At 37.6% G+C, this 27,221-nt stretch overlaps 1 protein-coding gene and 1 long non-coding RNA gene across 3 annotated transcripts in view; one reads left to right on the forward strand and one right to left on the reverse strand.

Moving 5' to 3' along the window:
- The window catches only part of LOC116552271, a 67,896-nt gene extending 66,966 nt beyond the window's left edge, over positions 1-930 (reverse strand). The window contains exon 1 of the long non-coding RNA XR_004269306.1: positions 689-930. This is a non-coding gene — a long non-coding RNA (uncharacterized LOC116552271). The remainder of the gene's footprint in view (positions 1-688) is intronic.
- A 179-nt stretch (positions 931-1,109) lies between these two features.
- NADK2 (NAD kinase 2, mitochondrial) overlaps positions 1,110-27,221 on the forward strand; it is a 47,921-nt gene continuing 21,809 nt past the window's right edge. For both annotated transcript variants that reach the window (XM_032278946.1, XM_032278947.1), the window contains exons 1-6: positions 1,110-1,545; positions 15,742-15,830; positions 16,767-16,855; positions 17,670-17,751; positions 23,581-23,664; positions 25,362-25,498. In XM_032278946.1, coding sequence (XP_032134837.1) covers positions 1,243-1,545; positions 15,742-15,830; positions 16,767-16,855; positions 17,670-17,751; positions 23,581-23,664; positions 25,362-25,498 — 784 coding nt within the window. In that variant the 5' untranslated portion in view covers positions 1,110-1,242. The remainder of the gene's footprint in view (positions 1,546-15,741; positions 15,831-16,766; positions 16,856-17,669; positions 17,752-23,580; positions 23,665-25,361; positions 25,499-27,221) is intronic.

Here is a 27,221-nt window from a genome sequence, read left to right on the forward strand (position 1 = left end):
CGTTAAAAGCCTTCAAAAAACTAACTCCTACCTATAGGACAAAGTCCAAATGACTAACTGTTTTTTTTTTTGAGACGGAGTCTCACTCTGTCGCCCAGGCTGGAGTGCAGTGGTGCGATTTTGGCTCACTGCAACCTGCGCCTCCCGAGTTCAAGTAATTCTTTGCCTCGGCCTCCCGAGTAACTGGGATAACAGGCGCCCGCCAGCACGCCTGTATAATTTTTATATTTTTAGTAGACACGGGGTTTCACCATCTTGGCCAGGCTGGTTTTGAACTCCTGACCTCGTGATCCACGCGCCTCGGCCTCTCAAAGTGCTGGGATTAGAGACGTGAGCCACCACACCTGGCCTCAAATGACTAACATTCTTAACACCGTGCTCCTGTCCTGCCTAGTTTCAACCGTCTCTCCCTATGGAGAAATGCTGCACCCGGCCAGGCTCCTCTACCCATCACCCTCCAAGTTCCTTAGGGCTTTTCGGGGGGGCAGCGGGGCTGGTACTGGGTCCCACGCAGAGAGGATTTTGTGCCAGGCTGCGCACACGGTGCAGCAGGTGCCGGGTCCGCCTCCTCAGCCCCCAGCCCGGCCCCGGACACACCAGCTATCACCCTGGCCCTGGTCAAATGAACCAACAGACACGTGGTCGTCCTGCAAACCAGAACCCGAGCGAGGAGGCACTCGGAGACTACCTTCCAGACAGCCGCTCAAAACCCCACCAGCAGTCCCCGCGCCGACTCAGGCGGGCTTCCAGATGAAGTCCTCAGGGCGGCGCCACAGCCAAACAGAATTCCACCCCTTCCTCAGGCTGCAGCCAATGGCGCGGCCCCTCAGGCTCCGGAGCCGCCGAGGGCTCTGATTGGCCGATAGAATTAGCCTGGAGGCGGGAAAAGAGCGACCGCTGGGAGGCGGGTGGAGCCGGGAGGTCGCCCCCGGGCGGCGAAGCGGCTGCCACGCAGCCGAGAGTGAAATGAATAAACAAGCAAAATCCACCAGCCCCAGGCCTCCATCTCTTCCCCGCCCACCTTTCCCCCGCGTGGGGTAGGCCGCTTCCCAATCGCCACGCTTTCTCCGCCTCCGTCAACGTCTGGGTACGTCCCTCTCGCGGCGGGGGCCACGCACGTCCCGGCACTTAACCTCTGCCCGCCCGGCGCGAAGTTAGAGGTCCGGGCAGCGCGGGCTGCGCGCACTCCCGGTGGTGGGGAGCGGAGGGAAGGAGCTCGAGCCCGGGGCCGCGGCTCGGCCCATGATGACTTGCTATCGAGGCTTCCTGCTGGGCAGCTGTCGTCGCGTGGCGGGCGGCCGGGCGGCGGCGCTGCGGCGACCGAGCGCGGGAGGCCCCGCCGCGCGGCCCCGGCTGGGCGGTGACGGCAGCGGCCGGCGGCACCTGGGGCAGGGGCAGCCGCGCGAGCTGGCGGGCTGTGGCAGCCGCCCCGACGGCGGCTTCCGCCCCTCCCGGGTGGTGGTCGTGGCCAAAACCACTCGGTACGAGTTCGAGCAGCAGCGGTACCGTTACGCGGAGCTCTCGGAGGAGGACCTAAAGCAGCTGGTGGGTCCTAGCGCGGCCCTGCTTCGCTCCCGGGCTCGGCCGGGGCTCTAGGGGCGGCTGCGCCCCCGCGGGCGAGACCTCTCGGGACGGCTCTTCCCAGGGCACCGCAGATGCCGGTCCTGCCTTTCTCGCGGCCCCCAGGCCCTCTGGCTTCGCCCTGGGCTCCCTTAGCCTCTGGGCGTGCGTGCGAAGGAGATTCAGGTCCGGGAAGAGGGAGAGGGGCTGTGTTCCTGCAGGGACCTCCGAGGCAGGGGCGCCGCGGGGAGGGCGAAGAGGGGCTGCCTAGTGCCCCATAGAGTGAAGGGTTTGGGAATTCAACAGTGCCCTCGTCAACCCCGCCCTCGTTCCCTGGTTGGGACTCACCCCAAGAAAGTGAGCGGGTGGCCTGAGGTTTGGACGCCCTGAGAGCAGCTCCCCAGGCCGCCACGAGAAAGGGGGCCCGGGGCGTCGCTGAGGGCTGTAGGGACAAAAGGGGCGAAATACTGAGGACACACCCCCTTTTACTCTGCAGGACTGCGAGGCCTTTAGAGAGGATCCGAAAAGCCCTTTAGCCTTGAGCTTTTTCCATACCGGAACGTGATCGTCGGTAGACACTGCCAGCTTGTTTTAAAAGCCTGAAGTCTTGGGTGCTAAGAAGGGCAAGGGAGAAAATTTGACTTGTATATAGACGTTATGTAGGAGACATGTTAGGACAAGGGGCTGGTATACTGGGTAATGTATGAAATAAAAAGCCTGGGACTCCAGTGCAGCAATATCTCCACAATAGACCATATTTGATATATTGATTGATATATCTACAAAATATATAAATCCAAGAGAAAAACCCCTGAGTTTGAATCTTCCTGTTGTCACCGCCCCCCACTTTAAAAACAATTTGGGATCCCATACCCCCACCCACCAACTTTAGGAGGAGAGTGACCGGTGCTACCATGAGCAATATGTACAGAAAAATCTATTGGAAATCTCTTAATTGTTGGCATTGTGCACCAAAAGGTTTTGGAATTAGTTGCACATAACTAGTTTAATTCTGTGCAAGACTAGACAACCTGTTGAAAACCTCTGGTATCATGTGATCCTCAGCGAAGTTATTTTGTAGAGGCATCAAAATGAAATTGTAAATCATCTTTGCTTAAGTACTGAATCTGTTGTCAACATTAAACATCCTGCTTCTTTGTTGGGTTTATTGAAGAGGGTCCTTGCATTCACCTAATGGGAGTCTAGATTTCTAAATTTGTTTTATTTTTCCTAAGCATTTGAAAATGGCAGTTTATAGAATACTCTCGCATTATTTAAAGAAGAAAGAGTTTGAACGGGAGGTTAGAGTAGTTGAGTTTGTGTTGGGGAGTGAAGTTGGAGGTGAGGAAGGGAATGGTAATGTCCTAAGAAAGTACAACGTTACTATTTGGGAAAAGCGGTGTGCCCTTTGGGTTGTACTAATTTTGCAAGGTCTAGCTTTTATAATCTGTCAAATGCCATGTATGCATAAATATGTATGCATAAATAAGCTTCCTACAACAATTAAAAATAGCTCACTTGGCATGTTTAGAATGTAGCATTAAGGTTGAAGAGCTCAGTTCTGGGCCCTGGTTCCTTGTGGTTAACTTCCGATGTGTGTTTAACTTCTCTGGGCCTCATAGGTGGAAATGATACTTTTTGTATAGTATTGCCAGTTTTCCAAGTGCTTTACCTAATTCAATATGTGAATTGCTGGGGCTGTACTAGATAGCCTCCAAGGTCCTTTATATTGCTGGCATTTTGAAACTGGGTAACGTTTTCAAGTCCTCAAGAAAATGGGTGGCATCTCAGGATTAACTCTTGGACCTCTGAACTAGATTGCCACTAATAAAAAACTTTTAAAATGTAGGGAAAATCATTAAGTCTTAAAAAGTCAAACTACCTAAGTGTACCCATTCTGAGTGGAGAAATCTCTGATAGGTAAATATTTGTCTATTGCTAGGTAATGCTGTTTGGGATGCGCTGGCTTTGAAGTAAAACTCCTGAACTGTAGAATACCCAGTTTTGTAATTGCCAGACAGTGGAATAGTTTTTATTGATGTTGTCATTACAGTTTTATTGGGTAAGTTCCTTACTGATTTAAATTTGTGTTATAATTTATATCAAGGTCAGTACTCAGAATGCAATAGCATTAGATGTAGCCCAGATGACAGATTAGTAACAGGCCAGAGAATACTGGGCTGTGTGAAGTTGTCCTAAAATGGGATTCTGTAATAGGAGTGATAAGATGATAACTACTGTTTGTTATATTGTGGGGGTAAAAAATATTAAGTTATATGAATCATGTGAATCGGATATAAAAGAAAATGGCCAAGTGCTTTTTTGAGTCTCACCATGGCTGCCGTGTCTATAGTGTCATGGTAACTTGGTTTTTTGTCAGAGCATTCTCTTTTGTTGTGGTGGTGATGGTTTTTTGATGCAAAACAGGTCTGCATTAGGCTATTTGTTAAAATGCAAATGACAAAGGATGGAGTGCCAGTATAATTTTACACTCTGAAGGCTGATGATTTTCTAACTTTGTAGAAATGTAAACAGTTGCAGGAAATGTCTTTTAGTTGATAAGGCACACACAGAATAAGTTTACAACCTTCAAACTGGTTCAGAGTTTTGACTTTCATTTACCCTTTCATATTGGTTACATTGCTTTATTTTAAAATCTTGTCTTTTTCCCCATTGATTGACCAATGGCTTGTTTTGTGATATCAGATTTCTAGTCAAACATTTTACCTCTACTGCCTCATGATCTTTCAAAGGCTAGTAAAACTAACATTACAATTTACTTGCATCATTAAGAGATGTAGCTGTTGGCAGATGTGGAACTGCTGTTATCAGGGTCCTTGACACAAATTAGAACTCTAGATAGAACAAAACCTACTTGGAAAGGATTTTGACACCAAAAACATACCTCATTGGTCAAAGAAAGATTCTATTTAAAACTCTTTTTCACCTATCACCAGGGATGGGGAACTGAATAAGGGGGAACCAAGAAAAAAGTATTTTAATACAGACCAAATAAGAAGTCAGCAATTTCTACCCTCTTCTCCATTCCAGGTCTCACAACTTGGCAACACTTTTTAATGGTTCCTATTTTTAGTTTTGTTTTTTAAAATTCATAATGGGATAGAATAATTTCATTTAACAGTCTGCTGTGTTATTGGATTAAACTAGATGACTTGGAAGGTATAATGCCTTGGATTTTGTTTCCCTTTGTTTTCTGAAGAAGATTTTGTGGCTTAGATTGTAGCTCTTGGGCAGATAATACTTTTGCCACATGTTATGCAATAAGTGTACCATGGTGTACTTTTGTCAGGGAGTATACTTTTGCTATATTGTATACAATAAGTATATACAATGTGATTGTTAATCAAATTGAAGAGCATGATTTGGAGTACTGCCAGAGCCTTCTAACTGAATCTTGTTCCTCACAAATCTTCTATACACAGTCACCAGAGTGTCTATGTAAAGTGAACATCTGGCCCTTTCCCTTTTCTGCTTAGAACTCCACAGAAGCTCCCTCTAACCTGTAGTCACCTAGAGTACTTGTTAAAATGCGGACATCTGAACCTTAACCCCCAAGACTCTGATTCAGTTTGTGGAGAATTCCCAGACTTTGGTTTTTTGAAGCACACACCTGACATTAATGACTCTGGTTGAATTCCAGGGATGTGTGTGTGTGTGTTTTATTCCTGGTTTGCATGTGGTCCCTAGTTACACTGGCGTCAAGTTTATGATCTTTAGAATGGGAGATAAGTCCCTTCATGAACTGGCCACCTCTTGAGCTTCATTTCTGATCGCTTCTTGTCTTGAATTTCATATTCTGGCAATTTCAAACTGCTTTAATTTCTATTAGATGTTGTGTTGATTTAGTTTAATTTATGGATCAATAGCACAGAAAATGATTCAAAATGTAAAAGATATAAAATATTATACAATGAAAAGTCTTTCTGTTGTCACCTGTCATTCAGTTTTGTTCCTGGAAGTAACTGCTATCAGTTTCTTGTGTTTTCTTCCAGAAGCAACCTATACCTAAATCAACACGGTGAAATATTCTTTTTCTTTGCCTCATCTCTTTTTATTCAATGATAATACACTATTTAAGCTATTATGTGCCTTTATTTTAGCCTAACAGTATTTGTGGAGATTGTCATAAAGAGCATTTTCACTCCTTTTTTGTGTGTCCTAATTTATCTTCTGCTGTTATACACACTCCAAAATGAATAACATTTGTGTTCATATACATGTAAATCAAGCTCTAAGACAAATACCTAAAGTTGAAATTGCTGAGTCAAAAGTCACGTGCATATAAAATTTTAATAGGTATGGTCAAATTGCTTCCCTTAGAGATTGTACAGATTTTTACTTTCACCAGCACTGTATAAGGGGACTTGTTTTTCCATAAATAGTTTAATCAAACTATTGGGTCTTTGTCAGCCTGGTGGGTGAAAGATAGTATTTCAGGGTGGTTGAATTTGCATCTTTCAGTGTCTTGTTTGTAGCCTTCTTTGATTTGAATGCTCTTCTTCTGTCCAATTCCTGTTCTTTTTACGAGGTTAAGCTCAGACATTACTTTCTCAGGATGCCATCCTTGGTAACCTTGGTGTGCCTCTGCCTCTCTCTGGCTACCAAGATTGGGTTAGGTATTCTTCTCTTCATTGGGTTAGGTATTCTTATCTGTTATTATTTTCTTCTCAGACTGTAAACTCTTTGAGAGCAAGAACTGCATCTCATTCATCTACCTCTCCACCCCCACACTTCCACTAAAAAAATGTAGTAAAATGTTTCTGATGTTCTGTAAGATCATTTTTAGGTCTTTTCTCCTTGAGGCTTGGGACCAGCTTCCTTCCAGTCCAGGACCTTATTACGCTGTCTGTCTTTCCATATGTTAGCTGCTGAAAGTTTAAGGCAGAAGTTAAGCCTTAAGCTTTGGATTCTTTGATAGAGGTTTCAAGTTAAATGTCTTTGAGAAACATGAGCCTAAGTAAAAGGTGATTTTTATTTGACCATGGAATTCTTTTTGGTGTGAGGGAGCAGAAAGTGCTTTAAGTTCTGCAGAACACAACGTGGAAAACAGAGGCTTAAGGTATACTCCATTTCTATAAATACTGGCAGGTTAAATAGGAAACTCATTAAGATGTAAAAGAATTAAATATCACAGTAGCTGAGGTGCCACATTTAGAGAATAATTAACCAATATGCTTTACAGTCCTGATTTTCAGCCTTCACTGTATATCAGCATTAACTAGGAGGCAGTTTTTATAAACTACAAATATGTGACAAGCCATGAGATTGCAAATAAAAAAATTTTTCACTGTTATAATTTTTTCTATATTTTTAATTATATAAATTAAGTTCTAATAGATAAGTATTTATTGATGCACATTAATCTCTTAACTAGTAAAATGTAAATTGACTTTATTTTTCACTATCAGTGCACTTTGTGATATATAACAGAAATATAAAATTTTGAAATATCCTTAAGTGTGCCAGCTATTTCATGCTTTAGGAAAATTTATTTTATATATATATATATATATATATATATATATATGGCTTTTTTCATAATAAACCACTAGATGTGGATTATGCAGGAAAATAGACCAATCTTTGTAAAACATTTGCATTCAAGGAGGTTTCATCCAGTTGGTTTTCCTTCTCCTAAATGAAAGGCAGTAGGATTAGGTCCTGATAAAGAATAGAATAGTTCTTGAGTTATGTAGCCTAGTCATCACAGTTGAGGCTCAGTGGCCTAATGAGTATTCACAGTTCTCAAGCAGGAGTAAGATATATGGCTAATGTAGGAATGTTAGTAGTATGTGGCTGCATGGATATAGCATGGTAGACAAACCCTGCTTTAACAGCAGGAAATCAGAGTTTGATCCTGAAACAACAATCCAATGTCTTTGTAAACCTGAGCGAGTAACCTAACCTCTCTCTGTATCAATCTCTTTAGCTTTGAAATATTTATAATAATAGCTGCTTTTCCTTTCTCACATAATTTTTAGGGAGGTGAAATAATTTACAATTTACATAATTTAACTTAAACTGCTTAATCTAGTTCCAGTTTTTTTGGCCACAATAATGATCATTATGTAAATGTTACATATGAGTTATGCACCTGAAATGGCACTGATTTGGTAACTCCAAAGTAGATTCCTTTAAGATAGATCACTGAAGTGAACTAAAAATATGTTGAATTTGACTCTGCTTGCATAGTGTTTTTTAACCAAAATTTTAGGAGTTTTTTTTTTTTTTTTTTTTTCTTGAGACGGAGTTTCACTCTTGTTACCCAGGCTGGAGTGCAATGGCACGATCTCGGCTCACCGCAACCTCCGCCTCCTGGGTTCAGGCAATTCTCCTGCCTCAGCCTCCTGAGTAGCTGGGATTATAGGCACGCGCCACAATGCCCAGCTAATGTTTTGTATTTTTAGTAGAGACGGGGTTTCACCATGTTGACCAGGATGGTCTCGATCTCTTGACCTCGTGATCCACCCGCCTCGGCCTCCCAAAGTGCTGGGATTACAGGCTTGAGCCACCGCGCCCGGCTAACCAAAATTTTAAAGAAGTTGTAGTTTTGAAGTTTTGCCTTTGAAGAAGTATTTTTGTAGTAGAGAAAATAATTTCAAAAATTATGATCTGCATTAAAAATACTTGCTGCAATGTCACTATTTGTAACATCCAGGAAATTTGTTAATTTGTTTGAAGTGTCACTTTTAAATATTTGTTCACAAAACTGTTTTTTGAGCACCTGCTAACTGCTAGGCATCCTGCTGGATCCTGGAGAATCAAAGATTAATAAACAGTTTCCAAATTTATGGAAAAAATCTATTACATTATATTATAAATATTTATCCGTTATCCCTGGGAGTACAGGGAAGGGATAGAACAATTTGACAAGTGTAGGGATGAAAAGGAGATGAGCCTTTTTTCTCCCAACTTTTAAATATATTTTAATCTTTTTAAGGTTTAGATTTTCAGTTATGAGATGTTTAAAACATATCGAAATGTTTCAGAAAGTCACTGGACACCTGTGTATTCAACTACCTAGACTTAATAGCTATTAATACTCTGCCATATGTGCTTCAGAATTTAAAAATGGAAATATTACAACTAAAACCTTATGCATCCAACTTTTCCCATTCCCTTCCTCACCAGAGGTAACCACTGCCCTGAAGTTATATGTATTATTTTCATACATATGTTTTTACATTTGTTAATATGGCTGTATCCATAAACAAGTATAACCTTATGTTGTGTCTTTTAAAAGTTACATTAATGATAATTCTAGTCTTTAGAATGTCTGCCTATTCTTTAGAAATTTGCTTCTCTTATTTACAATTGGTTTCAAAACTCATCTATGTAGATACATGTTAATTCTTTTTTTTTTTTTGAGATGGAGTTTCGTTCTTGTTTCCAAGGCTGGAATGCAATGGGGCAATCTCAGCTCACTGCAACCTCTGCCTACCAGGTTCAAGTGATTCTCCTGCCTCAGCCTTCCAAGCAGCTGTGATTACAGGCACCCACCACCATGCCTAGCTATTTTTTTTTTTTTTTGTATTTTTAGTAGAGACAGGGTTTCACCATGTTGGCCAGGTTGGTCTTGAACTTCTGACCTCAGGCGATAGGCCTGCCTTGGCCTCCCAAAGTGCTGAGCCACCACACCCAGCCTGTTAATTCATTTTAACTACTGTACAATATTTCATTGTTTGGATAATTAGTTTTGCAGTTTTTCCATTATCTAAAAAAAAAATACTGCAATTAGAAGTACAAATAGTTTTTTCCGTAAGCATTTAGTTGAGTCCCTAAACAGTATGTAGTAGACTTTAACATTTTTGCTAAATGGTGAGGGTGAAATGGCATCTTTTAATTTTAGGATATTTGAATTAAATATTGAAAAACACAAAATTTTTCTATGTGAAAGGGAGAGAACAGCAAGACTTGTGTGAAGTTCATCTTGTAGCCAACAAACAACTCAAAACTGACTGTGATCCACAATCAGAGATTGTCTTACATTGTGAGTCAGTACATAAACTTGAAATAGAAGATAACAGGAAACAATTTAGCCTTGTTTTGTCTAGTATGTTTTATTTTCTAGTTAATGGTAATACTGGCTGTAATCATTAAATCGTGATCAGCTTATAATGCACTTTAAGACAATTTGAAAATAATTGCTCAATAGTAAGTATACTGAGGCCAAACAGGTAGACTGGACCTTATAAAGGTGTTAAGTCTCATGCCAAGAAGTTAGCTTTATCTCCCAGTAGTTTTCAAACTCTTTATGGTAGAATACAACCCTTGCTCAGGCCCTGTCTTTCCCCATAGTAATTGGGTGATGAGGGTCAATTTTTCTGAGACTTGAGCATTTTATTTTCATATGATGCCCAAAATGTGGTAGTGGTCAGGTTAGTTTAGTCAAAGACTAGAAGGAACTAGTTTAGAAAATCTGGAGGCAAGCTTTTGTATTAGACCAGATAAAAATTGGTGTGGTCTAGAACTCAAGCAGTGGCAGCATGAACTGAAAGTGCATAGATTATAGAAATAATTCCTGAATATAATTTTTTGACTTCACTACTGACTGGCTGTGGAGACTGAGTGTGAGGGAAGAATTAAGGTGACACCTGGATTTATTAAGTTGCTCATGTAAATGATGCTATCATTAACTGATAAATGGGACTCAGAAGAGCAGATTTGAGGGGGGAGTATATAATCAAGTTTCAATATTTTTGGAGAGAGGTACTTGAACTATTTGTGGATGGATATAAAGGTAGCATTTGAAAATTTGAGGCTGTAAATCAAGAGACATAGGCTAACAGTATAGATTTCAAGGTTACTGGACTATAGTTGGTAGGCCAGTTTCCTGGAGTGGGGAGCTAACTCCGGGAAAATGAAGTGAGAGCAGATAAGAAAACCAAAGTTGGAACCTTGAGCAATACCAAGGGAGGAGGTCAACAGAATTAACAGAAGAATGCAGAAATAGAGAATGATGGGAAAAATAAAGGTGAGAGCCTGGGAGAAAGAGTAAGTAGAATAGAGATGATATAAGATAAATACCAAATATATCTGAAGAAGTCTTTAGGGTTCAGTGCACTAGGTCTGATCATGTTAGGTGAATGGTTGACTAGGTGTTAATTAGGTGTTGTTAACATTTTTAAGTCAATTTTGAGTAACACTTAGAGTACCATTTCGTTAAATGTATGCTTTTAAGGGTGCCTAATTTATGCCTAGTGAGTTTATATACTGAACTGTCATTGTCTCAAAAGTTTGTGCATTTATTATGTGTTAAATTTGAAAAGACTTAACTTTTTCCCTTATTAAGCTATCATAGAAATTACATAGAGTACAAAATAACAGTACTCAACTGACTAGTAAAACAAGTCTTAAAAATTTGTAATTGCAATAAATTTAGTTTTGGATAGGTAAAACGATGTGATAATTTAATAAAAGTATTATAAACCATTTAGGTAATAGAATAACTGTCACATCTGGATCTTAAAGTGTGATAAATCTATCCATTCAAAATCTTGCTTTTTTCCTTATATGCTGTGCTTTATTTTAATATCAGAGCTGTGTGGGAAGACATGATCTTGGCTTTTGGAGATTCTGTAGGAGAAATTCTTGCTTATACTGAAATGTGTCTGTCTGTCTGTAGATCTCTTGTAACTACCTGCTTTTTCCAAGTGTCCTGATGAATCTTTATTTATTTTAATGGAGAGAAGAATTAACAGGTTTTTGGGAAAAATATTAAAGATTGTTACTAATAATGTTGTGTAACATTGCAGAGAATTGGGAATGTGTTCTAAATTTCAGTAATTTCTCTAACCTTTTAATAGTAAGACATTTTCTAAGAAATCATGTGTTCTTGTTTTTGTCTGATTAAAGGAAAGTTTTTAGATATTTGAAGTCATGTTATTTTCAGAGATACAGCAAGAAATTCTTACCAGCTTTTTGCATATTCCTTTTAAACAAATGTAATTATTGGACTTCACTACTCACTGGCTATGGAGATTGAATGTGAGGGAAGAATGAAAGCTAGTTGTATAGTGATTTAAGCCATTCTAATTGATGCTGTTTATTAAGTGATTTTATTTCTTGTCTGCCGTCTTTATCCAGTTCATGTTAATAAAGTTTAATAGCCCAATCAGCGAGGTCTTTAAAGAAAATAAGAACTTACATTCTGTAAATGAATGTTGAGCATGACTTACTAGAAAATTAGTACACAAGAAGAAATTTGAGTGGGAATAAGAATTTATGAACTGACATTTCTGCTTCAATGTTAAGTATTCTGAGGCTGACTGAACTTTGTATTTAGAATTTTAGTAATTTTAGAATTGTTAGCAATCATAGAAAACTTGAAGTTTTTTGTTAGTTTGCCAAAACTTTTTGTCTCACAAATTCCCTTCACCATCTCAAGCCAAAGTTCCCTAACACTCAACTGTGGAGTATCTTATTTTCGTGGGACTTGCTGAGAACCAGGAAGTAAACATAGAAGTTTCTGGACCAGACAAGCATTTACAGGGCTTACACAGTAAGGTTTATATGCTTTTTTCCTTGTTACATGTTCCATATTGTCCAAACCAAAACTTGGAACATAAAGTAAAAAGTCTGGTTAGGGAATTGAAGTTATTTACGGTAGAAGTGGTAAGTTAGATGTAACTGTTCTGATAGGCTTATTGTACATTTGAATGGGTTCTCATTGTCCTTAGCAGTTTGCAGTGCCTTCTTCAATACATTTGATTGAATTCCACTAATAGTTAAATGAACAGAGTAGTAGGCACTCAAATATTTGGATTAATCTTTTTTAGAGCTTAATTTCTAGCTGTTTAAAATGTTCACTCCTAAAATGGGATTGTGAGAAATAATTATTATAACAAAATAATATCCTATAGTAACAAATCTAACTCTCCTCAATTCTGAGACCTGCTTTGCACACTGTTGTCACTTTTTGGGTTATCTTCTGTAGCATCTGCTTCTGTACTAGTCTTCCTTTTCTGGAAAATGCATACATGAGTTCACTCAACAAATACTTAGCCAGTACCTAGGCCCTAAGGAATAATGGCAAACAAGATAAGTAAGATCACTGTTCTCCCAGTACTTATATTCTAGTAAGGAGATTCAAATAGATTTCTTTTTTTAATGCCAGGATAATTTTAGGTGTGATAAATGCAAAAAAGGAATTAACAGGTTTTGAGATGGCGTAATTGGCAGTGGTGGTCGTTGCAGCTTCAAGGGCAGCGCCAGCAGCAGCAACTGTTTCAGCAGTTCTGGTACCCCGAGGTTAAAAAGAGCTGGGGTTAGGTGGAGGGATGGAATGCATTCTGGCAAGTACAAAGGGAAGAGCTTGGTGAAAATAGACCAAAGAGACTAGAGTGCAGGGAATGGGGAGGAAAAACGAGCTGGGAGAAAGGAGCAGAAGTCAGGTGGCATAATCCTGGAGAGTTGGTAGGAAGAAAGTGCCATTTGTAGAAGGACATTAAGCTGAGGAAGAGACATGCTGTGGTCCCTCTGGTTTCTGCATGGGGAATAATCTATAGGGCACCAAGAGTGGAAGTGGGGAGCCCAGTCAGAGGCTTGTGCATTGGTTCAGTTGTGAGATCATGAGTGGTAGAGGTGAAGAAAGAAAAGTGCTTGGATCAAACATAGTATTTAGTAATTGGATGTGGAAATAAGCAAAAAGGAGGCATGGAGTGTGACTCTAGACTCTTGGCTTAAGCCATAGGTGGGGAATTCTTGGGCTAGAAAATCAACTGAATAATTAAATACTATTAATTGAATAATTAAATACTATTATTATTCAATATCTAGCATGTTCAATATCTGGCCCTCTATTAATTTGAGCTGCCTGTTAGATATTCAAAGAAAGATGTCAAATAAGCAGTTCAATAAATTTATTTGAAGCCCCAAAATTACGCCAGGTTGAGAGAGAGCAATTGGGAATAATCCTTGAAACTATAGATTGCCGAGGGAGAGTGTAGTGGTCCTTACTCACTGAGAGTTGGTTAGTGCAGTTTTAGTCAATCTGTAGCTGGGTAATGATAGTGGTCATCTGAATATTAATGCTATGTTGGTCCAGATTAAGAAATTCTGCTCTAAGAAAGAATAGTTTTTCAGACCCAATTGACTTCTGTTGATATGTTGATTAAATTAAATGAAGGATTGTTTTTTAAGCTGTTAATCTTAGTCAATGCTTTCCTTTAAAAAATTCTTTACGTTGGTTGCATAGTCTAAGTATAATGAGGCTTTTGGCTAGGAATTAAACTTTGTCACAGGCTGTCTAATCTATTATAGTGTATCTTGGTGAGTTAACGTCTACTTACTAATTTTCACAATAGCCAAATGCTTCCTCCACTTCTCTTTTGTGATAATATACAAAGATTACAAAGTGAGGACAAAACTATTAAAAAAACTCTTAACCCACTATTTGTAGACAAAAGGTGAGGAAGGTAGGTATCAAAATATTAACACTAATTATTTTGAGCCATACGATAATACTTGATTTCAGTTTTCTTTAAATATTCATCTTCCATGTTGTTAGTGTTATAACCTTTAAAAAGTAAAATATGTATTAAAATACTGTCTAAAAATTAGTTTTACTTCATAGTTAGTAGGTAATGTTTTAAAACAAAATATTTGAGATTATATATTAGGCTGGGTGTGGTGGCTCACACCGGTAATCCCAGAACTTTTAGAAGCTGAGGTGGGTGGATTGCTTAAGCCCAGGAGTTTGAGACCAGCCTGGGCAACATACTGAAACCCCATCTCTACCAACAACAAAAAAAAGATACAAAAATTAGCTGGCTGTGGTGGTGCGCACTTGTAGCCCCAACTGCTTGGGATCCTGAGGTGGGAGGATGGTTTGAATCCAGGAGGTGGAGGTTGCAATGAGCTGAGATTGTGCCACTACACCCCAGACTGGGCAACAGAGCCAGACACTGTCTCAAAAAAAAAAAAAAAAAAAAAAAAAAAAATTTTGTATTAGACAGGTATTTGAAAAACTGATTTTGCTTCATAAAAAGGAAAGGCATAAGCTGGGCATAGTGACATGTGCCTATAATCTCATCTACTTGGGGAACTGAGGCAGAAGAATCATTAGAACCTAGGAGTTCAAGATCACCTTGAGCAACATAGTAAGACCCCATCTCAGGAACAAAAAAAGAGAAAAAAGGGAAAGGAAAGATATAAAGGAATTTGGAGGAGCAAAGAAAAATAACATTTTTAATTTGAATTCTAGCATTCACTCTAACGGACAAATTTTCTACTTGGTGATTAAATGGATGTTCACTAAGGATATTTCTGAACTTTTTTCTCTATATTTTACCTTATGGATTATTGATAAGAAATATACTTTAATGCTGGTTGCAGGGTAATCCCAGCACTTTGGGAGCCTGAGGCAGGTGGATCACCAGGTCAGGAGATCGAGACCATCCTGACCAACATGGTAAAACTCCGTCTCTACTAAAAATGCAAAAAAACTAGCCAGGTGTGGTGGCGGGTGCCTATAGTCCCAGCTACGTGGGAGGCAGGGGAATTGCTTGGACCTGGGAGGCGGAGGTTGTAGTGAGCCAAGATCCCACCACTGCACTCCAGCCTGGTGACTGAGCAAGACTCCGTCTCAAAAAACAAAACAAAACAAAAACTTAAAAAAATTTAATGACAAGACAGTTGTAAAATGTTACTCCAACTAGGAAAAATAATTCTTGAAGGACATATATGTATCTAAAAGTTATCCTTTCTAATGGAGCTTATCAGTCCTTTGCTTAGATTGCATGGAGTAAATTGCAAATAGAGTTTATGAATCTGAGAACAAGAGAGAAGCAAATCCAAGTGGAACAAAAGTCATCTAACTGCCTCTAAAAGTATTAGTTTATCTTTGATCATCAAGTAGCCGTATGCAATGTGTTCAAAAGCCATCAAAAATATAAAAAACTTGAGCTGTAAAACATAAGATTTTAAGATCCTGGTGACTACATGATTCAGAAAACATAATGCTGTATTTAGTATTAAGGGCAAATTATAATTTTCTGATATTGGGCTTTCTAGTTCAATTTTAACTTGTAGGTTTCACAGGTAATCATTAAAATATATTTTCAAGAAAGCATATTTTCTATGGGGCTTTTAAAAACATAATATTAGAACATCATATGTAATATATATTAGTAAAGCAACATTTCTTTTGTTTTAATATAGCTTGCATTGAAAGGCTCTAGCTACAGTGGACTTCTTGAACGACATCATATTCACACCAAAAATGTAGAACATATTGTAGATAGTTTACGGTAAGTCTATGGGATTGGGTCTTGGGTGGGATTTTATATTCAGGACTTCGAGTTTTTATTTTGTACTAGCAGCCCATTCTTAGACTTTTAGTGATGATTGTTATTATAAAATTATTTTCAGAAAATTATATTGAGGTTAATGGATTTGGTTTTATAGCATCTTTAAGGAAATATTTATTGTACTCTGAAAATGTGACAGATATTTTCAATTATTTTGTCTTCCAGTGAAATGCATTTCCTGCAGAGTTAATTCAGTAATCAGCTGGCCTCAGCTGTGTACAGGGTGGGGTATGCTTGTTAAACTGTGTAATGTTTTATTTATTAAAACACACTAATAGATTATATGAGTGTGTGCATTATGATACTTTGAGTGTTTAAAAATTATAGAAACTTCTGTCTTAAAAATTACAGAAACTTCAGTTAAGTCAGGACGAAATGCACTTAGGTGTGTACAAGAGAGTCAGTGTGAGAAACGTGCAAATTACAAAGTATTTAGTTACTGTTTCAGCGTCTGGTACTCAATGAATATTTGTTGGATTTAAAATAATGGCCTTCCGTTTTGTAGTTTAAAATTTGTCACTCTAGATATTAGTCTTCTGGACCATTTTTGTATTATGAATTTAAGCATCAGAAGGAGTAGAGAAAAGGAAATTCTAACCAATATTGCTATCCATTAGTGGTTATAAAAGTTTTTAAAGCACATGGAGATTTGGGATATATAACTTTCAGTTTATTCATATGCTGCCTTAATTATCATAGTTAATTGGCTGTTGTAATTAAATGAAAAACAAAGATAATGTTATAAAGCTCCATGTAAATTTATGATACAAATTTTTTATTTTACATCTTTATTGTAATAATCTGTCTCTCAGAAAACATACCCATTATATATATTATTAGTAGAAATTTCATATAACCTTTCCTTTTTTATCCTAGGAATGAGGGAATTGAGGTTCGTCTAGTAAAGAGGAGAGAATATAATGAAGAGACTGTTCGATGGGCAGATGCTGTCATAGCTGCAGGAGGTAATAATTTTATAGAAGTAAAGATGTTGGAATTTACAGATGTTGTTTAATACAACTTATTTCCAGATACCCTAGGTCTAGCTAAGACTTGACATTAAACAAATTTTTGGATTGCTATGATTAAGTTTAAAACATCTGTTTTATACAAGTCTACTTTTTAAATGGATGATGTTACTGTGAGGTTCCTTGTATGTATTTAAGGTATGCATTTAACTTCAAATATGATTCAAAGAATCATATTATTGTATTTTGGTATTATGGCAGTTTTAAGGAAAAAAATTGAAGTTGATAAAGTGTTTAATGAGATGAGGTAAATTCTATTCCTCTTTGGTCCCAAATACTTATACTTACTTTTTTCTGTACTTTATCATTAAGTTAATGACTACTGTTTCTAAAGCTTCAAGTTGACAGCAGCTATTGGAGAGAAAGATTTTAAGATGGATACATTGGATATGTTTTCGTTAAAATAATTTGTGAATTTGGACTGGTGTTATGGGAAAAGGAAAGAAGACTGGCTAATCGAAATTTCTGGATTAGAGTAGTGGTTACCAACTGTGGGGTGCTACTGGTATCTAAAGGGGATACCTCTGAAACATTCTACAGTGTCCCCACAACAAAGAATTATTCTGCCTAAATCTAATCTTGCCACTTATGAAATCCTGGATTGGAGTGAGAGGGAGACTCAAAAGATATAGTAGGTAGAAAGGGAGTGGGATAGGCCATGGCAGTTAGCAGGGCAGGGTATGATTGTTAAAACCACTAATTTTCAAAATGGCCAAAAACTGCATATTGTGTTTTGTCTTGTGTTCCTTAGGTGATGGCACAATGCTGCTGGCAGCAAGTAAAGTCTTGGACAGACTGAAACCAGTTATAGGGGTAAACACTGATCCAGAACGGTGAGAAAGAACATAGACTTTTTGTTTGATTTGTGTGGTGTGTTTTTAAATTTTTTTTCAGGAAAATATAGATGCATTTCTGCTTTGCTTTGCATAGTATCTTTTTATGCTCTATCCTAAAATTTGGAAGCTATTCTTCATTTTCTCTACCACGTTCACATTCCTGGGCTCTGTTGCTACAGACATTTTACTGTGGTGTGTGATATCTAAGTGGAAGCATCATTGTTCCTGGCCACTGTGAATATTAGAACCATGTTCCAGAAGCATTCTAATAATGAAATTTAGGTATGTAGAATTGAGTAGGATTGTCTCTTATATAGCTGTTTTCAAGGATATAGCTCTAGCTTTAAGCTCAGGCATGAAAGATATAGATACATCTAGCTGGCATTCTTGGTAGGAAATTATGCTATGGGATGGACCAGTCCTCACGTTTTAGCTTCCCAGGTAGGTTGGGAGTAGGATCTATGTCACAATAGACCTGAGCTCTTGACCCAGGTGAGTGTTGTGGACCTTTGGTATTGCTGAGGACGGAAAAGGTAATAATGATCCATTTTCTACCCTTCCTTATGGCTTGTATTTATATTCCTCTTTATGCCACCACTGACTTTTTGTGGGGGTGACTTTACTGACTTTATAAAAAGACCTGTCCAGACACTGTTGGCACTTTTTTCTTTCCTTCCTCAGCTTTATTGATATTTACCCTCATTCTGTTCCAGCCATCCACTGCCGTGACTTTACTGAGACTTTATGATGATCTGGGATTTCCATATCTCTGCAATCCTTATTAATTCCACTCTGACTGCAGCCTCCTACCTTAACAGCAGACTTATTACTTTATTCCACTAAATCTGCCCTTTGACTTTCAGTATTTTGATCCCCTCTGTTTTTCTCCACTTAATTCTTCCTCACTTCATTCACTTTCTGAAATATTTCTTTTCTTTTCTTTTTTTTTTTTTTTTTGAGATTGAGTTTCACTCTTTTGCCCAGGCTGGAGTGCAGTGGTGTGTTCTCAGCTCACTGCAACCTCTGCCTTCTGGGTTCAAGCAATTCTTCTGCCTCAGCCTCCCGAGTAGCTGGAACTACAGGCATGCACCACCACACCTGGATAATTTTTGTATTTTTAGTAGAGATGGGGTTTTACCATGTTGGCCAGGCTGGTCTCAAACTTGTAACCTCAAGTGATCCTCCCACCTTGGCCTCCCAAACTGCAAATATTTCTTTATCATTATCTTTCTGTACAATTCTAGATCAATCTTTTCTATGTCTGCATCATTACTGCTGCTATGATCATCTGGGGAAAAAAAGTCATACTAATTGAGTTTGATGGCACTTCCAATTTGTAGTCTTCAGCACTTAATTGCTGCACTTAATTGACTCAGAGTTGCACACAAACTTCCTATGTATCCCTACTCATCTCTCTTCTCCATTCTCTGTGGTGGCTGCTTCAGTAGTTCAACTTTTGCATTCACCTTGGCCTCCCTTATTCTTCCTTCGATTAGCTCACCTATTTTTTTTTTTTTAACAGGAATTGAAAGTCACTCGATTAGAACTACTTATTTTCTCCTGCTTAAAAAAATATTGTCCTATCATGTTGTTTTTTTCTCTCTCTCTTTGCACACGATTCCTCTTAGCCTAAAAAGGCTTGTTCAAGATTCCTGTTTTTAAAGAAATTTTAAGAATTCTTTACCCTGTGTCCCTCTCTTGGTTATTAGCTCTTTTCCTCCCACTAATCCCTAAGCTTGATCAAATCTCTACTTCTTCAGTTCTTAGTTACTTTCTAAAACTTTGCAAATTTTTACAAATTTGCCTCCAACCAGTTCATTGACATTGCTTTTGCCTTAGAGACCAGTGATATCCTAGTTATTGAATCTACTGGATACTTTAGTCCTTGTCTTACCTGATTTCTGGGAAGTTTTTGGTGCTAACTGCTCCCTTATTTCAGCTGTACTTTGTTGGCATTTGTAATACCCCTTTCTTCCTATCCCTTTGTATCTCCGTTAAAGGATCTTACTATTTGGATGCTGCCTAAATACTGGTGGTGTTCTTCAATTCCTGTATTGCCTCCAGAGAGGCTGATTAATACTGTGGTATTGGAGTCCCCTGGGATTCCAGAATCTTTATTCCAACACTGATCTTCTTGCTTCCGTTCTTACCCTTACAGTTTCTTAATTTCTCCTCCCAACTGTAGCCAGTGTGATTATTTTGTGAAAGTTTGATAATATGTGACTTCTCTGCCTAGATTTTTTTGTCATGGCTCCCTATTTAACTTAGGATAAAATCTAATTCTATTTATTTATTTATTTATTTAACTATGAATAGGGTGACAAACTCCTCCTAATTTTCTTGGAACTTTCCTAGATTTAGCACTGAAAGTCCTGTGTCCCAGGAAACTGTCAGTCCAGGCAAAGCAGGGAACAGTTAGTCACCTTAAATGTGACATACACACTGTACATTGTCTAGCTAGCCTTTACCATTCTCTGTCCTTATTGCCTATTATTTTTGCCTTCATTCTCTTCTAGCCACACTGGTCTCTACTTTGGATGTATCCAATGGTATTAAAAATGTAACATCTACAAATAAACTCCTTTCCTCTCTCCCAACATCCTTGATGAATGGAATCATCACCTGTGCTGAAGCTGTAACTACCTTTCCCTCACTCTATCATCAGATTGGTCCTATGTTCTAGGGAACTTACTTTTGAGTCCATCTCTTGCCATCCTCACTGCCACTAAAAATAGCTCAGGCCTTTATAGTTTGTTGTTTAAATTACTGAAGTAGCTTATAGCCTGTCTCCTTCTAATTTCTACTTTACACATTGCCTTAGTCTTCTTTCTAAAGTGCAAATCTAATTGATTATATCCACTCCTTATTAAAGTCTTTTAGAGTTTCCCATATCCTTCAGGATACATTTCAAACTCCTTGGCGTAAGATACATTATCTTTCACTATCTCTCGCCTATTTGCTTTTCTAGTTTCATCTGTCCTCATATATCCACAGGCATGATACATTCTTTAGCTTAAAAAATGTATTTTTGTTAACCATTCTTAGGATCAGCCTAGGATCCTTTCTAAAAGGGTGCTCAAACTACAAAATGTAACTATGTGAGTATCCACCAACATGCTGATTAGAGGCTTTTACTCTGTGAGGGAGCTTTGTTGATATGTAAGACCCAGGGCATGATTTGAGAGTAGGTGAAAGAGTTCTCCAGAAGGCCCATGTCCCCACCCTACCCCACCCACCCATGCCTTTGTATGTTTTGTTTTTTTGTTTGTTTGTTTTTTTTGTCAAAAGTACCCTTACACCCCTTACTCACTTCTGTGGTTCTTGTTTGTTCAAGACTGGTGTTTCTCCTACATTGTAATTCCCTATACAGAAAGCACATATCCCTATATATTTATTTTCTATTTAATTATTTGTCTCTTCCATTAGACTATAAATTCTTTGAGTATAGGACCTTGTATTTTAATTTCTTTGGCACTAGCATAGTTTTATACATAGCTGGTAGGTAGTAAACACTTGAAAAATGCATGATTAATTAAACGATTTCAGGGAATAGGGATAGAACCCCAATCTAGCTGAGTAAATATTCTCACATGTAAATACCGAGAATATTGGTTCAGTAAATAATTTTTGATTGCCATCAATGTTGATGCATGTGGGTTTCAGAATGTCTTAATGGCTTATTTTTATATCATTAAGGTAAAAGATTCTTAACCTTAGTGATCATATGTTATACAGCTTATTGAACTATATTTTCTTTTGAAAACTGGTTTTATGTTTATAAATTTGTGGGAATTTTGAAGCAGGCAAGCAGAGATTGTTATTATTGGCATCTCTTCTTTATTTTCTACCTAGAACAGGTTTTAGAAGTCTTTTGGTTTCTCTTCTTGCCTCCAGGCAGATATATTAAGTGGCTTTCTAGTTTTTTGTATACTTCATGTTGTCTGACTTCTTTATCTTAAATATGATTGTGCCTCAGAGTCCTAAAAAATAGCCCAGAACTTAATGTTCGACTTGTTTTTTTCTCCTATTAGCTGTCAAATGCTGCATAAAAATTCATTCCAAAACATAGAGGCTTATGACAATAACAGTGTATTATTTCTTATGGTTTTTGCATGTCAGGAGATCAGGAGCAGTTTGGCTGGGTGGTTTTGATTTGAGATCTCTCCTGAGTATAAGCAGATGTCAGATTGGTCTGCAGGCATCTGAAGGCTTGACTTGGGCTGGAGGATCCACTTTCAAGATGGCTCACTCACATGGACCCATCTAAATCAAATGTATAATTTCTGTCCATCTCTTCTGTATTCTACAGCCATTCTACTGAGCCTGGTAAATAATTACATTTGAAAACTTAATATTCAAAATGAGAGAGAGGGCATGTGGTAGTCAGCTTCCTAGTATTTATGTAGCCTTTAATGTACCTCCTTGCCCCCCAATATTTAATTAGAGATGGCCTATATGACTAGGAGAATATGGCGTGAGAATGTATAGATTCCAAGGCCAGGTCATAAATGGTATTGCAACATCTATATTGGTCTTTAAGATTGTTCATTGTGGGGTAGGACAGCTACCACGATGTGAGGATACTCACAAACAACCCTGTGGAGAGGCTTACATGGAGAGGGATTGAGGCCTCCTGCCAACAGCCAGCACCAATTTGCCAGCCATGTGAGTGAGCAAGCCTGGAAGTGGTTGTGCTAGCCCAAGCCAAGCCTTCGGATGCCTGCAACCCTAGCTGATATCTGACTGTAACCTCATGAGAGAATCTTCTCTCTACAGGGGTTTTAGACTTGCAGTTGACCTCAGCAGGTATTATTCTATCAAATGACTGTTGATACCTTTTATATACTTAACATTGTGTGCAGTATTACAATGAATATAAAAATTTAAAAGCCTAGGCCTACCCTTTCTTAGCCTCAGTGTTGACCTATTCAGATAAAGATATAAACTATTTACAACTTTGTATAAACATTGTTCTCTGCTTTTCACACTCAGAAGTCGATTTACATTTATTATCAGGAGTTTGTTTGCTAAGCGTACCCTCAGCCTTTTCTTCACGATGGTAGTATCATATAAATGATGATAATTGAGCCTTCTGGACATCTTTAGATGCCACATACTCTCATCTATACCAGCCAATAGGCAATTTTACCACCTTATAATTTGTAGTGATTTGTTTTAATTTGTCTTCCACATGAAGCTATGAACTCCTTAAAGGAGTTATTTATATATTTTTGAATAAATGAATGATTACAGTGGATTAAGCTTTCTCAGTTCTCTTTTAGGATATCTTAAATGACATTTAAAAAGGGATTATCATTCAAAACATTTAAAATAAATACTTTGATTCCTCAGAATAACCTTTTGAGATTGCTGGTTTATCCTGACTTTGGAGATGAGGAAGCTAATGCTAAAGTGACTTGCCCAAAGTTAATAGTTAAGTGATTTAAAGGTTGAAATAAAAATTTGAAGGTTAATAGTTAAATAATGTAATAATTTGAACACCACTGTACCATTCGTAGTGATTTACAGGGTCATCAGTTCGTGGCAGATTTTCTGCTGTTTTTAGTTTGATTGTGATGTAGAAACTCAAATATTATTGTATATTATGGCATTAAAGCTGGATGTAGACTACTATTTCTGTTTAATCTTTTTGTTTTTGTTGAAAGAACACATTTTGTGGCAAAAAAAATGAAATACAGAGTAGAAATTTTTAGAATTTTGTATCTTATTTTTTAGCTTAGTGTGATACCTTTTGATTACATTTTTTTTGCTTCACCATTTTTCTTTTCCTCTTTATATCGACAAAAAATTCCTGTTAAAATATAGGTCTGAGGGTCATTTATGCCTGCCTGTTCGATATACACATTCCTTCCCAGAAGCCTTACAGAAGTTCTATCGTGGTGAGTTCAGGTAGGAATTTCTTACTGTTGTTCTTATATAAGTACTTTAATATGTATGTGCCATTAATAATGCTGTTAAAAACAGAACAAATCAGGCAGGGCATGGTGCCTCACTTCTGTAATCCCAGCACTTTGGGAGGCCGATGCAGGTGGATCACTTGAGCTCAGGTGTTTGAGACCAGCCTAGGCAACATGGTGAAACCTAGTCTCTACAAAAACAAAAATTAGCCGGGCATGGTGGCTAGCACCTGTAGTCAAAGCTACTTGTGGGGCTGAGACAGGAGGATCACTTGAGCCCAGGAGGCAGAGGTTGCTGTGAGCCGAGATCCTGCCCCTGCACTCCAGCCTGGGCAACAGAGTGAGACTGTGTCTCAAAACAAACAAACACAAACAAACCAGAACAAATCAAATAATGTTTGGATTACTCCATAGATATAACAGTAGCCATAAAAAGTAATGCATTAGCTGAGCCACAAATAGGTCAAATTTACCTTCTCTTTGTCCAGTTGGAATTGTGGAGAAAACCCCTGACAAATATTGGTTGGCCTAACTGCATAAAGATATGTTTTTTCTCCTTCAGTGAGATAGCAGCCATGTCTCTACTTTCTTAACCTTATTACATGTCCTTATCAGTAGTGGAAAGGTAATTAAACCTTTGGCTAAAATTGAGTGTTTAAATTTTGAGATTTTATATTTTTTATCTTTATCTCCCATCTAGTAATAATTGAAAGTCGGATTTAATCCAGCCATGCTGAGATTCCTGGTATCTATCTCACATAAAAGTATTTCTTAAGCAGTGGGGATGAGATTTTTAAAAATTTCTTTTACTTAATGTGTTCGGTGGTCAGACCACCAGAAAAAGAAGAAGGTAGAGAGAGGAGCTGATACAGGGTTAGCCGATTATATTTGAGAGAGCCAAGTTAGGCTACTTTTTATTTTTTGAATTGGACTAGGTTTTATAGTTGGGAAAGCTTTTCCCAGAGATGTTTGCAAAGTTGTATTAGATCTACTTGACTTTTCTAGAATCATTTTATTACCAATAATTGTAGTTTCTAGTCATTTCAGAAGTTTGACAACTTTAGAAATGGCTAATTTATAGCTACCAAGTAGAAGTATATTTTTGTATACTTACCTAGCAGAATCTATCCCATTGACTCTCAATATGTTGATTATAAGTTTTGAAATCAATTAAACCTGATTGATTTTTTTCCTTTTACCAGAAATGTTATTTAAATTTTAGGTGTAATCAAAACTGGTTTATTGTTTCTTAATCCCTTTTTCCTTTTATTGTTTAAAAAAACTTCCATTATTACAAAATTTGTGGGAAGGGATTTTTATCCAATCCAGCCATCTGAACACAATATAATTTTAATTTAAGAATGCTTTTTTTTGGTATAATAATCTTTTGCTGAGCAAAGCACAAGCTCTGTCTAGCTCAGTATCTTGGACTTTGTGGGTTCTTGATAGAGTTTGACTTAAATTACTTTGGAGATTTTGTACAAGCACATTAGTATTTCCATTGTAATTGAAAAGAGAAATATTCAAATCTGTCTTTGATCAGGAAGCTATAGGGTTTAGGTGTTTCTGATATAATTTGTTCATGGAATAACTAGTTTTTTATTGTAACTATTTAATTTGGTTAAATTATTATAATGTCTACTCTTTATTCTATTTTAATATAATTTGCCTTTTCTTCACTTTTCTAAGGTGGTTGTGGAGGCAGCGAATCAGGTTATACCTTGAAGGGACTGGCATAAACCCTGTTCCTGTGGACCTTCATGAGCAGCAGCTAAGCTTGAAACAACACAGTAGAGCCCTTAACATTGAAAGAACTCATGATGAAAGTAGGTGGATTGGGCATCAGATGTGTTTGGGGCAATATTTAACTCATAGTTCCTTTGATCTCAAATTTTTTGATGTAATAATTTGTGATTAACTTATTTCTAGTGTCAGGACACTTAACAAAGTACAGTGAATTATTTCAATTGTAAAGTTTATTATAATTAGAATTTGAAGTAAGAAATATAGCATATTCCTAGAAGAAATGTTTTCTAGGACACATTTGAAAACTAGCTGATTTAGGGAAGGATTATAAAGTATCTGATAGGATAGTTGATGTTTAAGAAAAGATTCTTGGCCTTAATCTTTGAAATGTCAAAAAAAAAAAAAAAAAAAGGAGGAGAGATGAAATGAGCTAGTCTGTGGAAGATTATGATGATTATACATTTTATATAGTTATACTTAAATATATTAAATACATTTATTGGGAAATTTTGCATTCTAGCTTTAAGATTTGTGCTTGAAGTATATGTATAGTCTGCTTAGAGAATATTAGCATAAGGTGATTTTCAGCTTTTTTTGTTATAAGGGTTAAAGCGAATTCTCCACTTTGAGCCATATTTTCTAACTTTTTCTAGCAAATGTGGGACTTTAATGATACAAGAATATCCCAAGAGAAACCTTAAATATTTGTAGACTGTATAAAAAGATACAGTTTTCTCCTGTGTTTTATTTTCTGGATATATTTATTAGGAAAAGCTACGTTTGCATTTCTGCTTTCTGCCTCTGCTCTCTCATGGTACCTGATATATATATATCCACTTGTTTCAGAGTTTTTCATGGTGACGTACAGCTTTATAGGTTAGCATGTTTCTAAAATGTGTATTTATATTGTGTTTTAAAGATTCTCGTCCCAAAAAACAATTTAAATAGAATTTAAGTTTCTCAAAAGTCATACAGATGACCAACAGCTATATGAAAAAATGTTCAACGTCACTATCATAAAAAATCTTAAGAAGTATAAGCATATGAACTTCTGTTACTGTTTTTGAAAGTCTGCAATAAATATTAAGTACAATTTAAAAATAATTGTTAGAAATTTTACTTAATCCCTCCCTGAAAGAAGTTATTGTTACCACCAATAGATGGTAGATTTGACTGTCCTCACCAGCAGTCTTATAAAAATAGAGAGATTGGCATACAAAGAGTCACTGCTCAGATTGACTGTGTTTAGTTTATAAATGAAGTTGATATTTCATATATAGAAACAATATTACATACAAACCTAGTGAATCATAGCTCAGCATCTAGGATGTTCACATCTGATTAATGGTATTTCCAGAAAAAGAACAGAAAAATATTCAAAATGCAAAAATTATACATGATGATTTCTCAAAACAGGCAGGGGAAATTATTCAGCACATTGTTCTAGGCAAAGATTTTATGGCTAAGACTTCAAAAGCACAGGCAACAAAAACAAAATGGACAAATGGAATTATATTAAACAAAGTCTTCTGCATAACAAAGGGAATGAGAGTGAAGAGACAGCCTATAGAATCGGAGAAAATATTTGCAAACCATTCATCTAACCAAGGACTAATATTCAGAATGTACAAGGAATTCAAACAACAAACAAACAAATAATACATTAAAAAGTGGCAAATTCTCTAAATAGAAGTTTCTCAAAAGTCATACAGATGACCAACAGCTATTTGAAAAAATGTTCAACGTCACTAATCATCAGGGAAATGCAAATCAAAACCACAATGAGATATCATCTGTCCCCAG

Source organism: Sapajus apella, unplaced genomic scaffold (genome assembly GCF_009761245.1).
Source record: "Sapajus apella isolate SASKATOON/1434 unplaced genomic scaffold, GSC_monkey_1.0 scaffold11, whole genome shotgun sequence".
Taxonomy (NCBI): domain Eukaryota; kingdom Metazoa; phylum Chordata; class Mammalia; order Primates; family Cebidae; genus Sapajus; species Sapajus apella.